General features: G+C 43.7%; 1 protein-coding gene across 1 annotated transcript in view; it reads right to left on the reverse strand.

Moving 5' to 3' along the window:
* MICU1 (mitochondrial calcium uptake 1) overlaps window positions 1-15,358 on the reverse strand; it is a 92,980-nt gene that overhangs the window by 49,953 nt on the left and 27,669 nt on the right. Inside the window, exon 6 of the mRNA XM_058028643.1 lies at window positions 8,683-8,726. Within this exon, the coding sequence (XP_057884626.1) occupies window positions 8,683-8,726 (44 nt within the window). The remainder of the gene's footprint in view (window positions 1-8,682; window positions 8,727-15,358) is intronic.

Raw genomic sequence — 15,358 nt, forward strand, 5'->3', positions numbered from 1 at the left:
ATAAAATAAATATCCATGAGAGATAATGGGTGTTTCTCCAGAACCAGGAACAATTCTGTCAATTAGCAAGGGATTTTAGATGAAGAATAAACCACCTTTTATTGACAAACATCATTGTAGTTGGTTTGTTCCTTTTGAACAGAAACATTTTCAGGTGACCATTACTGTACTGAGCAAATACAAACCCATGAGTGTAGAGTGAAGTCAGCTGGATGCAAAGCAATTCTCTCTCAGTCCCAACTGACCACCTTCAGTTATTATTAGTATTTATTATTTATTATTATAAAACATTATTTTTTATGTCTTATTTTAAAGACATCTATTAATGTATTTCTTTCTTTCAGTTCTATTAATGTATGCATTTCATGGTTAACTGCAGGCATGTAGGAAAAGAAGTCCTATTTGCCAGCAGGACAGGTGTGGATTATTGCAGCTTTTTCCTGTTGAAAATCCAGGGAAATAAATACTGAGAGACTTGGTAACAGACAAGGGAAAACCCTTAAAAAATTCCAGTGCAAAACCATCTTGCTGTGGTAACTGAAAATATGAATGCTTTCAATTCTACATCAAAACACTGAATTGAAAATAGGAGGATTTTAAACTTTACTCTTTTTTAAGATTTAAACCTTAAAGAGTCAAAGCCATGTATCTAGAGATTTCAGGCACCTCACTTTAAAAAACTGAATAAAGAAATAAAAGGCTTTCAGGATCAGATTTTAAAATTGAGCTTTTCAGCCCAAATCTTCCAAAGTCCTTTAGGGAAAAAGAGATAGGAGAGGTCCCTCTGCATTATGAAACATGGACCAAAATGGGACTTGGGGAGAAAAAGGAGAGATTTAGGGGTTTTTAAATTCAGTTCCGTAATGTGGATGCAAAAGAAGTAATTTTAAATGCACTACCTGGCTTTTTTATATCACTTTTTCTACATCATTAAATAAGAAAAAAATGTTTGAAGCTGTGATGAAAACAGCACAAGGACCTTTTGAAACTCATAAACCTCTTTTAGCTATGGGAAAGCTCACATTTTCTGGAGCCACTAGGAATGGTAATTTGCTATGAAGTCTGCACACCAACACAGGCAAACACAAACAGGTTCTCCATGGCAAATTGTGGTGGCTGGCTGCTGATCTAAGAAAATGCTTAAAATTTACTGTTGGCAGATAATACTGCATAATTGGCAGATAATACCTTTCAAGAGTATATTTTAATTGAGAGGTTTTAAAAACTTTTGATTTTAGGGGGTTATTTTATCTGTGTATCTACAGAGGGGCACAAAAACAGAGCTGGGCATGGGTGAGGTTGTCCTGGACGTTCTCTCACTCTGAATTTGAGCACATGCAGAGAATGAAAACCCGGGCAGCAATTCTTACTGCAGGTGGATTCCTGTGACTGGAAAGAGAAATCTGCATTCCCTCCCTTTCAGCAAGGCTGTAAATATTCAAACCACCTTTCAAACAAAGGGCACCTGAAATGCAAGGCCAGCATTCTGTACAACCCAGAAAATCAACAACACAGACTCTCCCAACCCGTGGCAGGCAGCAGAGCCACTCATGCAAGGGAGAAACCCCTGCAGGAAAAGCAAATAGGAAATGCCTTGGAAAAGGGACAGTCTACATTTGTGCTCCCCTCAGCCCTCTGCAGGGTAATGAAATCACAATCTGCAGGAGCACTGGGGCATTTTGCATTGAAATTTAATGGGAGGATTGAAATTAGGGTCCTTGATGGCCCACATCAGGCCTCTAAAATGAGCTGAGTTTTGCCACCTTAGAATTTAAATTGTTGTTTAGGTCTCTGAAGCAAATTGGGATGCTGCTCTCCCTCATCTCAGCCTGCATGAGCAAGATGAACTCATTGTGCTGCTCTTTCTCTCAGGCAGAAATCCCAGTGTGAAAGGACACCAGGATGAAAAAAATAATTCTCTATAAAAAGTGATTATTAAACATAGGCTCAGTTGATGAGGTTAGGGCTGTACACTTGGTACTCACCACCAAAATCTTGTCAATTCTCTTTCCCTCTCTGTCCTTTTTTTTCCTTCACCTGCTTCTCCCATCCAGATTTTACCTCCTTTTGTAGCCAGGTGAGTCCAAGCATCTCCTAAAGCACTCCCTGCCATCCTCTCCTTCCATACTAACACCATGTCACCCACGGACAGAGCTCTCAGAGCTTTGTCTTGTGTCCCTCAAGTATTAAGCATTAAGCTAACACAAGCAAAACTATCAAAGAAATTAAAGCCAGAAATACCCCAGAATCCATTTTTGATTAAAAGACTGCCTACACCCTGAGGGCCTATTACCAAGTTGTTTATTTTTCCCTAACTTTCCCTGTGGATTTCATTAAGGTCACAAAGCTACAGGGCAAACTCAAGTGCTTAAAGATATTTTCCTCTTTACTTACTAATATTGATTGAGCTCTCCTTTGGTTTCTAGTACTTTTTCCTACTAAACATTTTTAGAACTATAACAACTAAATATCTACTACCTAACATATTCTTTAATACAGCTCACTCTACATAATTCTGTAACTTGAAAAACTCAAGTTTGCAAATGCAGCCTTTCCCAAACCTGCACACCTTCAAATAGATGACATTTCCCCAGAGCACTTGGCCAGGGAACCAAACTAACTTGGTGGCCTCAAGGGGAAAACACAATTTTCCAACAGAGCCAGCTCTATCACAGTCTCATTGAGCTGCAAAATGAGGCAGAAGCCTCAGAGGACTCTGAAACCAGGAGGGCAGGGAGACACACATCTGAGCTTTGCTCAAAGCAGTTCTGTTAACAGAGCCAGGTATTAATGGTTACCCTGAGGACTGTTCCCTCCACAAGCCAAACTCAGGTGTTCTGCAATAAATCCTGTAGGCTGAGATCAAGGAGAGCACTCAGGAGTATTTATGAGAGGAGCAGGGGGAAGAGGTGAGAGTACACTGTCCCTTCCACATGAAAAGTGCATTTTATGAGGTCTGAAGCACAAACTAATCAAAGCACATGCTCTCTGCTTTGTACCTGCCAGAAATCCTGGTGGGAGAGGAAAGGGTTAGAAAAGGAAAGAAAATGAGGGAATGCTTGGTTACACCAAAAAAAAAAGCACAAACCAGAATTAGAATAAAGACAAATATCAGAGATATTAGCAACTGGAAGAAACACCTGCCAGGGACCTGGAAACCAGAACAAAAGAGGACAAAGAACAACCAGAGGATTTTAGTAGGAGCCCTGTGGAAACAAGCAGCAGAATTAGGGATACACAAAGATAACAGCACACAGAGCTTTGTCAAAGGCAAAATACACCACAAATGTTTGGTAGAGGAGTTAGGAAAGGAAGACTCTTGCTCTGTACCTAAAGCAGCCCAGGTGCCCATAGGGATGCTTGTGCACTGTGTTAGAAGCAATTAAGAATTTTCTTTGATGAAATCCAGTTTTATTAAAAACAAACCAAGAAAAGAATTTGCACATTTCAGTGTCCATACAGGTCCCAGCAAACAGAGAAACATCAGAACTAACTGCAGCAGACAGGAGGGTCAAGTTTGGCTGGGAGGGGAAAGCCAACAAGCAAAGAAACCAAGAAGATAAAAACCTTCTCAGCTCAGCTTTGCTGGTTATCTGCAAGAAACTGCATTTCTGCTTGCTTCCACAAAGCCACAGGCAAGGATTCTGTCTCACCACTTCCTTACAGCCCTTTCAGGGATGGCAGAGGAATGTTACACAGATCAGAGCAAGGTTATTATCCATGTAAGAAGGTGCCTCCTGGTTATTATGCAAATACTACCTGTGCTGAGATCAGAGAGTGCAGGAATTTAAAAGCAGGGAATCTGGAGTTGGACAGTGACATTTCCCATGGATTATGGACCAGAATGGCCAAACACTTCAAGATGTCTCCAAGCAAACCATAACCCAGCCTCACCAGCTCCAGCTGAGGACACTGGGGACACATTCATTTCAAACTCTGTCACAACAGCTGCTGGCAAGACCCCACACAGCTGGATTTAGAGGAATCCTCACCTGTTTTCATTGCATTTAACCTGGAGAACATACCAAATGTCCTCCAATTGCACCTCTACTTCATGCTGCTCTTCACTGAATTGTGATACTGGCTTTTGGTAAGGCAACATTTAGAGTTGCATCCTTTGGAATTAAGGTTTCAGAGGCACTCACACCTCCAGGGAGCTCAGAGCTCTGACCCAGTGTTTGGCTCCTGAATGACAGCAGGATTTTAGGCTTGTCTCACTTGCTGCAAGTTTGGGTCTATGGCAGCTTATCAAACTCTGCTGGGAGCATCATGCTCCAGGCAAAGCCCATCCACAGAGCAAAGGATCCCAGAAATTCCAGCTAATAAATCAAGGCTCCTTTCCTCCCCACTCTTTCAAACCTGTGAGCAAGATCCTTCAACCCACCAGAAAAGGATGGTGCATCTACCTCCAGTCTTCTCCCTGGGGATCTTCCTCAAGTACTTTTTTCAACTTCCCTGCTCCTGAGATGCTCTTTAAATCATCTGGAAAGAAATCTGCCTGCTGAGCTGACTCCCAGCAAGCGTTCTTTAATGGACACACACCTTCAGGTCAGGGCAGCTGAAGATACTCATTGCATTGGTCCATGATATGACCCTGCATTATCCAGTGCAAGTGAATTTTAGAGATGTTTTACTGGCACTTAGAGGCACCATTTGAAGTATTTTCCTTGTCCTTCACCTTGCTTGGTCTTACTTTATGGCATGCCTAAACATCTAGAGAAGTAAACAAAAATGCTGGCAGGAAATACTTAAGTCATAAATTTAATTAGAGGGCACTGAAAGCCTCTCTAATTACTTACTGCAGGAGGGGAAGCTGTTGCTGGGTAGCTCGAAGGCTCTTGCCCTTATTGAGCAGCAGCAAGGAATTCTCCCCACAGGAGGAAAAGGAGCAAGTCAAGTGTATCCTAATTAAACTAAAAAGCCATCTACAGTGGGGCTTTTATTTCCTACATAGGCCAGAGGACTCTTAAAAGCACTGCAGCTCACCTCCACCTTTCCACCAGGCTGCAGTGCTGGGGGACACCTGGGAGCTCCCGTGCTGGCTCACCAGGCTGGGGACAGGGTGGACACAGCTCACAATTCAGAGCAGTAACATGAGCACCATTTTTTCTTTGGTTTTTTTTTTTTTTTTTGAGAGATGAAGCTTGTCAATCATTGGTGCATAAGCCAAAAAACAGAGAGAGCACGAGAAAAGAAAATTTTTAACAAACTCTGCATGACAACTTACGTAACGTTAATGAAGCTTATGCCAGGTTGGATGTGCAAAGAAATCTCTGCTACTTAGTGAGAGCATATTCATCACTAAAACATGAGCTATTTCTCCTAAAGATGGGTTAAAAATGCATTTGCTTTCCCACTGCCAAATGCAGGCGGGAAGAGACAGTGGAAACACAGCAGACAGACAATCATGGTCTGGGCACCTCCACACCCTGAGAGTGTGCCTGTTCTCACATCAGCCTTTTGCTCAGGCTCCCTATGAAATGTCTGCAAGCTGATTAATACCTTCTTTCTACTCTGAATGAACAGTAATCAATGCCTCTTTTCCCCTCCTTTGCTGAGCTTGCTTCCCAAGGGAAGAAACCACCACTCTTAGACAACAATGGAGCCACAGGTTGCCTCCCTGTACACACAAGCATGAGCCTGTGCTGGCACACACATCTGACCAAAGGTTTGTGCTGGCTGAGTGTCTCCAGGGTTTTTGGTCTTGCAGGAGTGAAGAAAAAGCATTTAGGCTCAAGTTACAGGAGCATTGTTGCCATTAAAAAGGCAGTAACATCTCCTTCCCTCTCCAGTAACTCTGTAAATGACCAGTAGGAAGGAGGGGCAGGAAGAAGAGAAAAAAGTGGATTTTATCTTCTCACCCTGGCATTCAGTCACATGCACAGCACGCTGGCTCAGAAACCCAACAAAAGCGCAATACAGAGGCACATCACTCCCCAAAATCCTTTGGCAAGATCAGCCCTGATCACCCTACAATGGCCAATTTGTTGTTTTGATGGCAGCTTTGCCTAAATAAACTGGGTTCTGTGAAAGGAGCAGCTCATAGATCATCCCACTAATGCTGCAGCACCTAGATCTCAAACACACACGCTTGAAATTCTCACAGATGCTACAAACACTGTCCTGGAATATGTCATTAAAATGCAACTAACTGCACAGACCTTTTACCTGAATCTCCTTCTAAACCACTGCTTGCATGCAGACACCACGTTCTGAACTTTGCTTGGAACTAAAATCAATCCTCCTTGCCACTCTTCAGCCAGGGTCTGGCCTCTGGATTGTCCGTGCTTTGCAGCAGCACAGCTTGCTTAGTCTGACAGTTCACAAACTCCTTTTTCCTTAAAAAAGGAGAAGAACTTTCCAGTGACCAGGCCTATTTTTGAGTACCACAATTCCCATTTCAATGTGTAACATCCATAAGGATGCTTAGGGGAACAGGGATGACCCTCTCCCCCTTCTGCCTGAGCTCAGCAGCTCCTCCTGCACACAAAGGCAAATCCCCTCCAAGCACAGGCTGCTTTGATAATCCAAGAGGAATGTGTGGCTGCAATCAGCATGGAGGGAGAGATGCAGAAGGGTTTTATCACTATGCAAGTGAAACTCAGAATGTGTGAGGTCAGCTCTGCAGCACCTCAGTTGTGCTTGGCTGATAAAAGCAGTGTGATTTTTTTAAACTGGAACCCAAAGCAAGCAACAAAATGAGAACAAGTTGCTGTCAGATCAATCTACTGTCAGCTTCCTTCATTACCAAGGGAGAGCCAAGGCCAGCTCATTTTATCCTCTCCTCAAATTATCTCTCACCTGGACATTACCACTGCCCTAATAGCCACAGCCAGATGTAGCCAGTCCCAAAGTGTCTTTAAGCAGACAGCCAAGCAAACAAGAACCTCTATTTCTTCATTTTCAGAGTACACTGCTTCCAGGGTGTTATTAGGCTGTGGAAAAATCAGGTCCCAGGAGAAGATAATAATAAAGCAAAGGCCACTGCAGTCCCTTCAATCTGCTGCCTCACTTTCAGGCAATCAAACCACAGCATGGACACATCCAAGTGCAGCAGCAACATCTCTAAGTTATATAAAAATATAAAAAGCTATTTCACTCTACTACAGGTCAGAGCCCTGGGTGCTGAGGGGCAAAGGAACAGAAAGTTGAGTTCAAAGGATTTGCCTTTGGATCTTTTCTCCAGAGTGCTGGGAATTGCCTGCAGAGTGCTCAGGAGCAGGAGAGCCATTAGCACAAACAGTGTGGGATTCAGCACTGCTTCCCTACAAACAAATCCTGTTTATGTAAAGCCTAGGGGATGAGGGTGATAGCTTGACAAGATAAAATGATGAAAGTGAGTGAATGCAAAACAGACTGTCATGAAACCACAGAGAGAAACACTGGGTATTTTGCAAAGAATATACATCCTTCCTTTGGCTGGGTTGTTTTTTTAATCCCAAAAAGCAGACATCACGTTTGTGGCAGGGGGGAAAAGAAAACAGGTGTTCATGACACGCTTTGGAGCTTTATGTATCAAAACCAACTGCCAAAATCCACCTCCCTGTTGTCTGTTTTGCAGCAAAACCCTGCTCTGCTGCCTGGGTAACCACACACTGGCCCAGTGCTCATACAGGGACCCCAGGTATTTGATCATCTTGTTGTTACCTGTGCCTGCTAAACACAAACCAGGGAATTAAACATGTTCAGCCCACACTGGGTTTCTATAAAGCTTTAAATTCTTTTTTTTCCCCAGTGCTGAAGCTTTCTGGAAATGCCTGACACTGTGCCAGGTGCACCCTGCAGCAATAAGGGGGGGAGATGCTGATGTCCCTTTGAAAGCTTCCTTTTCACATGGTGCAGATGCAAATGCTGCTAAAAGCTGGAGGACCATTGTGTGATGTGATGGAAAATCAACTAACCTGCAGTTATCTGCATCAAGGAGCCCATCTGAGCTGCCAGTCCTGGGGCAGAGCTGCCTTTACCACCCCACTGGGATTTCCAGTGGGGATAATTAGGTCTGTGGATAATTAGGTCTGTGCTGTCCACAACAAGTGGGATGCTACGTGGCTCCTCTTTCACAGGGAGACAAAACTAGATCAGAATTAAGATTTTTACCTCTCACAAACACCCAGAACAGTTGTGCAGTGCTGCAGGAAGAACCTGGGCTCAAAGAGGGAACAGAGAAAGGCTGTTCAATAGGGGGTAATACCTGGGTGAGACACAGAAAAAAACCACAAGAGCACCTCCTTCCTTCAGGAATCTGGAGATGAGACTGGAAGGGAAAGGTCCAGAGAGTTTCCCCTGAAATTATTTAACCTGTGGGGTTCTCACACAGTCAGAAAGAAGTCTGGGAAAGGGAAAGGTCCAGAGAGTTTCCTCTGAAATGATTTGACTTGTGGGGCTCTCACACAGTCAGAAAGAAGCAGCAAAGAAATGTGATTACAACCTATTATTTCCCAGCCCACCAGTATATAGGAGTGGTAATATTTTGTCTGTAAACATTAAAATGAGGTCCCTTTAGAGAAACAATCTTTCTGTCATTACAGAAAAAGCACTGCAATGCTACTGAAAATCAAAATGCTCAGAAGAGAACACTTGACACACTTCATTTAACTTCCACCCTCACACAGGTAATAACTGAAGGATTCTAGGTCAAAAAAGCCATTAAATAAAATACATTTAGCAGTGCAATGTGCTCACCTTCCCATCATAGCGTTTCACTATGAACTGGTCCAGGCCCAGGTCTGCAAGAGAAAAAAAATACAGAAAAGAAAGCTTTTATGGCATAGAATTAAATATTTCTTGTGTTTTCTGTTTGAGAGGATTGGAAAGTAAAATGCGCAGTCTGAGTAACATGTGTAGGAAACATAAGGACAGGAGGAAAATTTGGTTTGGTTTTGTACATTTTGTACTTTGTATTTTAAACACAAAAAGCCAACAAACTCATGAAATCAGAGAAGAAAACCCCCTTCTACAGCAGGGCCAGTAAGAGCTCAGCAATCAGCACCTCTCAGGAGCCTGAAATACCCTCCCCAAAGCAGATCCCTGCACCATTACCAGGCAAACATTTCACCTGTGACCTTGGTGCTTTTAATAACACCTTTCAAATGGCCCACAAATGGGAAAAAAGTACTGCTCCCATAGTTAATTGGGATGTCCCCAAGCAAATCCAAAGCTTGTTCATATCTGAGTATAAAATAAATAGATTTTAAAGGAGATAAGTTTAGATGCATTTGTAAGAAGTGGAGTTCTTTAGCTGGATTGGAGAAAGGCAAGGAGAGGGATTGTTTATATCAATAAAGTCTCTGATACCTTCCCAAAATGTTTATTTATGTTGAAGAGGGGAAAAGAACATCCCAGCCTTAGCTGAGTTAAGGCACAAAGCCCAGCAGGCTGCATCTAACACCAGTGACTGAAAGTATAAGCAAGATGACAAAAAAACTTCAGGAAGATTAATTGTCTGAGCTTTGCAATCCAAAGTGAGGGAGCTGCATCCTGAGAAGAGATTAAGCAGAACTCAAGTTGAGCATTTCCAGTAAAACTCAGGAGAGCAGAGGCTGATTTTTGGTGCTCTGAGAAATGAAACCTCTGCAGAGCGACGTCCTGTGCATCTTCTGCCTCTGTTTATGGTAATTAGCACATTCTCATTTCAAATTTAATTAGAAAATAAAATGGAAAAACCAAAAGAAAGCCTTCCCCATGCCTGCTGTGTCACCTGCTTTTGAAGGAGGATAATGAAACCCTTCCTGCCTGCTGTAAAGTTTCATGGCATTGTGCAAAAAATGGAATTATTCATTGCTCCAGAGTGACCCAAAGCAGCTCCAACTCCTCTGCCACCAATTTCAAAGGTCAAGGCAATTGTCACAGGGCTTTCTCCACTTGTGACAATTCCAGCCAGAAAGCACCTTCTCAATATTTTGTGGGCCTGATAACAATGCAAATTGCATATTCATACACTTTTTCAGACTTCAATCTTCTGAATTGTGTCCTTCTCCAAGCTGTGGGTATAAATGCAGTAAATATTAGTGCATTTAGAGGTAGGGTTTGTCTGATAAATGTGGTTATTTTATTACAGACACTTTATGTGGTCAGAGCTCACCCTGACCATCCATCTGCATGGTGACATAAGCTGATGTCCATGTGACATAATAAAGTCATTTCTCAGGGACACCTCCTTTTCCCATGCCAGGAAATGCTGCTGAAAGACAGATCCCTGACAGCCTGACATTACACATGTACTCATGGAAAGCCAAAAAAGGGACAGGGGTTAAAAATAGTCAGTGAAAGTATGTCCTAATGGCACCTCCTGCAACAAGACACTGGGAAAGCACAGAGGTTTCAATAGAGAGCCAAAATGAATGGATGATTGTCGCAGACAACTTTCATGAAAAATCCTTTCCTTAGGATTTTTCCTCCTGAGAAGCTGGGAGGCCTCAGGAACAAAATGTAAACATTGATAATCTGCTGCTGTGGGATGCAACAGGTGCATCTGTGATTGGTCTCATAGAGTTGTTTCTAATTAATGGCCAATCACAGTCAGCTGGCTTGGACTTTCTGTCCAAGACAGAAGCTTTTGCTATCATTCCTTTCTATTCTATTCTTAGCCAGCCTTCTGATGAAACCTTTTCTTCTATTTTTTTAGTATAGTTTTAATGTAATAGATATCATAAAATAATAAATCAACCTTCTGTAGCATGGAGTCAGATCCTCATCTCTTCCCCAGTTCAAGAACCCCTGTGAACACTGGCACAGACGATTGTGTAGAGAACAGCAAGGAAAGATGAGCCAATAATATAATTTTATATATATAAATATCATATGTTTCTAAATAACTATAAATATTCATTGAATAAATAAATGTGGAAATAATGGCTCCTGGGCTGTCCCAGCAGGGGTGTGGGCACAGGCCCAGGGCTGTCACTGTCCCCTGTGCTGGCCCCTGCTCAGGCACCCCCAGGGCTGTGTCCAGCTCCCCAATCCAGGAGGGACATGGAGGGGCTGGAGCGTGTCCAGGGCAGGGAATGGAGCCCCAGGAGGGGCTGGGGGAGCTGGCAAGGGGCTGAGCCTGGAGCAAAGGAGGCTCAGGGGGGCCCTTGTGGCTCTGCACAACTCCCTGCCAGGAGGGGACAGCCAGGGGGGGTCGGGCTGTGCTGCCAGGGAACAGGGACAGGACAAGGGGAAAGGGCCTCAGGCTGGGCCAGGGGAGGTTTAGGTTGGGTATTAGGAAAAATTCCTTCACCAAAAGGATGGTCAAGCACTAGCACAGGCTGCCCAGGGCAGTGGTGATGTCACCATCCCTGGAGGGATTTAAAAGCCATGTAGATGTGGCACTTGGGGACATAATTTAGTGGTGGCCTTAGCAGTGCTGGGCCAATGGCTGACCTCAATCTCAAAATCTTTTCCAACCCAGATGATTCCACAATTGTACTGCACACACAAGCACATTGGCTTCCCCCTGTGTTTGACATGGTCACCCTCCCAGCCATGCACGATGTCCCCTCTCCTCTGCTGCATTAATTAAGCTACACACTTAAATTCCTCTGTGAAATTCCCTTTACACTGGTCCTGAGAGAAGAAGCCAATTCAAAAGCTGAAAGAGGCATTTTTGTTCAATTCATACACTTTTACTCTCTACATTTTCCTTTTCCCAGGACAGCTTTATTTTCTTTTTTAAGCACTTAGCTGCCTGTTTTTCCATAAGCCATTAAACCTGACAAAAGGAAACCAACAAAGAGGGTCTGTTACCTGATGCCTGGGGTCTTCCTTTAAATTAGATAAAAACCCCAAGAAAGTGCAATAGGAACTCAGCATTTGTGTGGGCTGGTGAGCCAATGGGACACTGCATGGATGAGGACAATCCCAGAGAAGGGGGAAGGGAAGAATGGCAGTTATTGCACCTCTGCTTTTCAAAAGGCAGAGTGGTGTTAGAGCCACCACAGGATTGTCTCAGTGCCACACTCCCAACACAAACAGCCCCTGGCTGGGCTATTGTTGCTGAGCTGCAGGAACACAGGCTAACAGGCATGTTGAACCAGGAAAAAAAGTGCTTTTCCATCTTTACTGAGGGGCAGGGGCTGAAAAAGCATTCTCTCAGAAGTGGCTGAAAGGATTTCCTCAAGAGAGGCAGCAATGAAAGCCAGGAGTCATTTCAGGAAGATACCTGGCTGCCTCAAGCTTTCCTGGGATGTACACATGACTAGCCTGGAATGCAGTTTCATTCCTTGTTTCTCTTGAACAGAGTTTCCACCATGATCTGCCCCAGAATACACTTATACTTACCTGAGACCCTGAACAACCCCTCACCTTTCCCAACACATCCCTTTTGCTCCTGCAGCCAAGGGCTCTGCACCAGCCCCTCGCTGCCAGCAGCATTTCAGTGTCCTGCAATGATTTCCCAGCCAGCTTCCCTGGAATGTTTAACCACCCCTGTTTATTACTCCTACAAATTCTGATGGCACCTACCAGGAGCCCCAAATAAACAGCAGCACTGCCATGGAGTATCTAAGCACCACTAGAAATGTTATTTCAGAGTAGACTGACACCATTTACTTACCAATACCAGGGACATAGGCTGCCACTTTTATTCATGTGATGGTACTTTCACAGCACTCTAAAAATAAAAATGATTCAATATAAAGCAAAAATTACTTAACACTCACTGCCTGCCACAATGGGGAGAAGGTGGTGTTCAACAGCAGAACCATACTCCCTGCATTTACTGCTCTCATTTTGGAGAAAAGGAATGAATTTTCATGGAGAAGGAATGAATTATGTTAAGGAAAAATCACAGAATAACTTGTTCCTGCTCTTGTTCAGCAATAGCCAAATCTAAAATCAAATGCTTATTATATTCCTATTGATTAACAAAAACATACTTTCCATGGATTTTCTCAAAGCCAGTTAATTACCACACTTGATAAATATGCAGTCAATTACTAAGCTCTTCATGTTATCTTGTAAAAATAAATCCATAGGCAGTAGGTTATAGACTGCAGTTCTAAAAAACATTTTAAAAAGGAGCTTCCAGGAGAAGGACAATTATATTATGCCAAGAACACAGTTGAGATCAATTAGAAACCACCATGATTTCCTCTGGGACACCAGCAGCTTCTCACTGATGGAAAAACCTTTTCAATTCCTTCCAAGTCTTGATATCCTTGTCAGATTTTGCACATTATTTGGGTAACATTCACTCATGATCTGCCTTTTTTCCCCCCCACTGCTTAATATATAGCATGGACTCCTTTATTGCCAGCAGATGAATAAAAGGGCTAATTATGAAGACTGAAAAGCTGCTAACTGTGCTTGTGATATGCCACATTATGGCAGGAGAAAATGCTGGAGCAAGCTTTCCCCTCCAGAGCTGTAATCCAGCATCTGATTGTTGTATTCAGAGTATTTCCCCTCTGAATCTAAAATGGAATCTGCAAGCAAACAATGAGCTGCCTCAGGGGACAACAGCTTCAATTCCAGGACTGCTTTGCTCCAGGAAGGAAGGAGCAAGGGACTTGGTTCTCATCTCTCTCCTCCTGCCCCAACAAGGCAGTTTCCCTGTGAGACATGCACTCCTAACACACCTGCTCAGCCACACCTGGCACTGTATGGAAGCCTCCTTTGTGTGACCTTCAGCACATAAGCAAACAGGTAAATGCATCTCTTGCTCCTCCTTGGCTCTTTTCCTGGGCTCTCATATCAGGCTCAAAGATGATTCTTGCCCAGGAATTGTGTATTTCCACAGAAAAAGAGCCCCACCTTGGTCAGGAGACAAATGGATATACCTCTCACTCACATCCTTGCTCCAAAGAGCTCTTCAGCAGATGTGCCAGGGAAGAGTAGAGAGTGAAATCCCAGGACTGGAATCCCAGAATCTCTGGCTTCCTTCTAGGTCTTAAATATCCCAGCTGACCACTTTGTACAACTTTAGGGACCTGTACCAGCCCAGGGAGTTCTCCCCTACTCATTGCATGAGTGCTTGTCTCAGCTCCTGGCTGATGGTTGTACAGGAGATCAGATCCACATTTCATAAGCTTTAATCAAAATTACAAATAATCACTCATGCACTGTACCACCTCAGAGGCCAGCTTGTGCTCAGCTCCCCATGCAGCTCAGACATGGAAAACAAACATTTTTTACCAGGAGAAGCAAGCTGCACACTCTGCCTCTGCCACCATCCCCTCACAGAGACACAGCTGCTGCTTCTGCCTGGCCTTCAGCAGCATCTCTGGGGTCTCTGGCACTCAAACAAAACAAAAAACACAACCAAAACACCTTCCAAGAGTTCAGATATTTCACTTGCTGCTCATTAGGTGGTGAAGCTTGAAATGCATCTTTCCTCTGGCAGGAGTCTGGGATAACCAGCCAGGTCAATACAGGACTGGTTTGGGAAGAACCTGCTTTCATTACAACATGTTGGGATGAGATAGAAGAAATATTTTTTACTTTCAGTCCTTGCTGCTAAGGCCATAGGAAAGCTGAGCATGAAACAGCTCCTTCTTAGCCCAGGATGCTCCAAAATACTCACTTTCCTCAGGAAAATGATCAGTGCAGAATGGCCCAGATAAACCTGGGGAAATGGAGGGAATCCTTGCACTTCCAACCAGAGACAGAGAATTTTCAGCTTATTTTCAGCTGGTTTGAGACTGGGGTTCCAAGGAACACCAGGCAGGAAACAGCCATCCCTTCCCTTCCACTCTTGGAGCAAACTTAACCCCTCAGGTATGAGAGGACATAAGAGAAATAAAAATAATACAGGACTGCAGGGAGCAGAAATCACCACCCACGCTTCTCCTGGCACTTGAACTTTCCAGATAGCACAGAAAGGAATTTTTTTTTAAAGCAGCTTTCAAGTTTAATGCCATTCTTTGGCTTCTTCTGACAAACCATTCCAAGCTCAGCAAGCTCATGTCATTACTTAAGCACAGCTTGCCTGCTTGGGAATGCTGTGGCAGGAAGTTTGAGTGAAGCAGAGAAAGCAATCTGCAGGAGCTGAGGGATTGGCATTCATTTTCCCCAAGCTAGCAAAACACAGGCCAGAATTAAGCTGACACTTTATTGACAATAAATCAAACTTTCCCCTAAATCCATAAAAATGAATCAGGCACACTATACCTTCACAGAGGATGAGCAGTTTAAAAATAAATACAACAGGGACTGAGGCACCTTGTTACTCCAGATCACTTCTACTGCTCAGTGTTTTCTCTCCATAAAACAGCAGAGGCTTTTACAAGAAGTTACTCCCTGAAATGATGAGCTGCAGCTTGAGCACACTGAGGGATTACCTCCACCCAGGAACTCACCAGGCTGCACCAACCCCAAGGAAAGCCCTGGGATGAAGGCAGGATGCTCCAGCCCCAGTGCAGGGCACACCCAGGCTGTG

The sequence above is a fragment of the Melospiza georgiana genome, chromosome 8 (genome assembly GCF_028018845.1).
Source record: "Melospiza georgiana isolate bMelGeo1 chromosome 8, bMelGeo1.pri, whole genome shotgun sequence".
In the NCBI taxonomy this organism is placed as follows: Eukaryota; Metazoa; Chordata; class Aves; order Passeriformes; family Passerellidae; genus Melospiza; species Melospiza georgiana.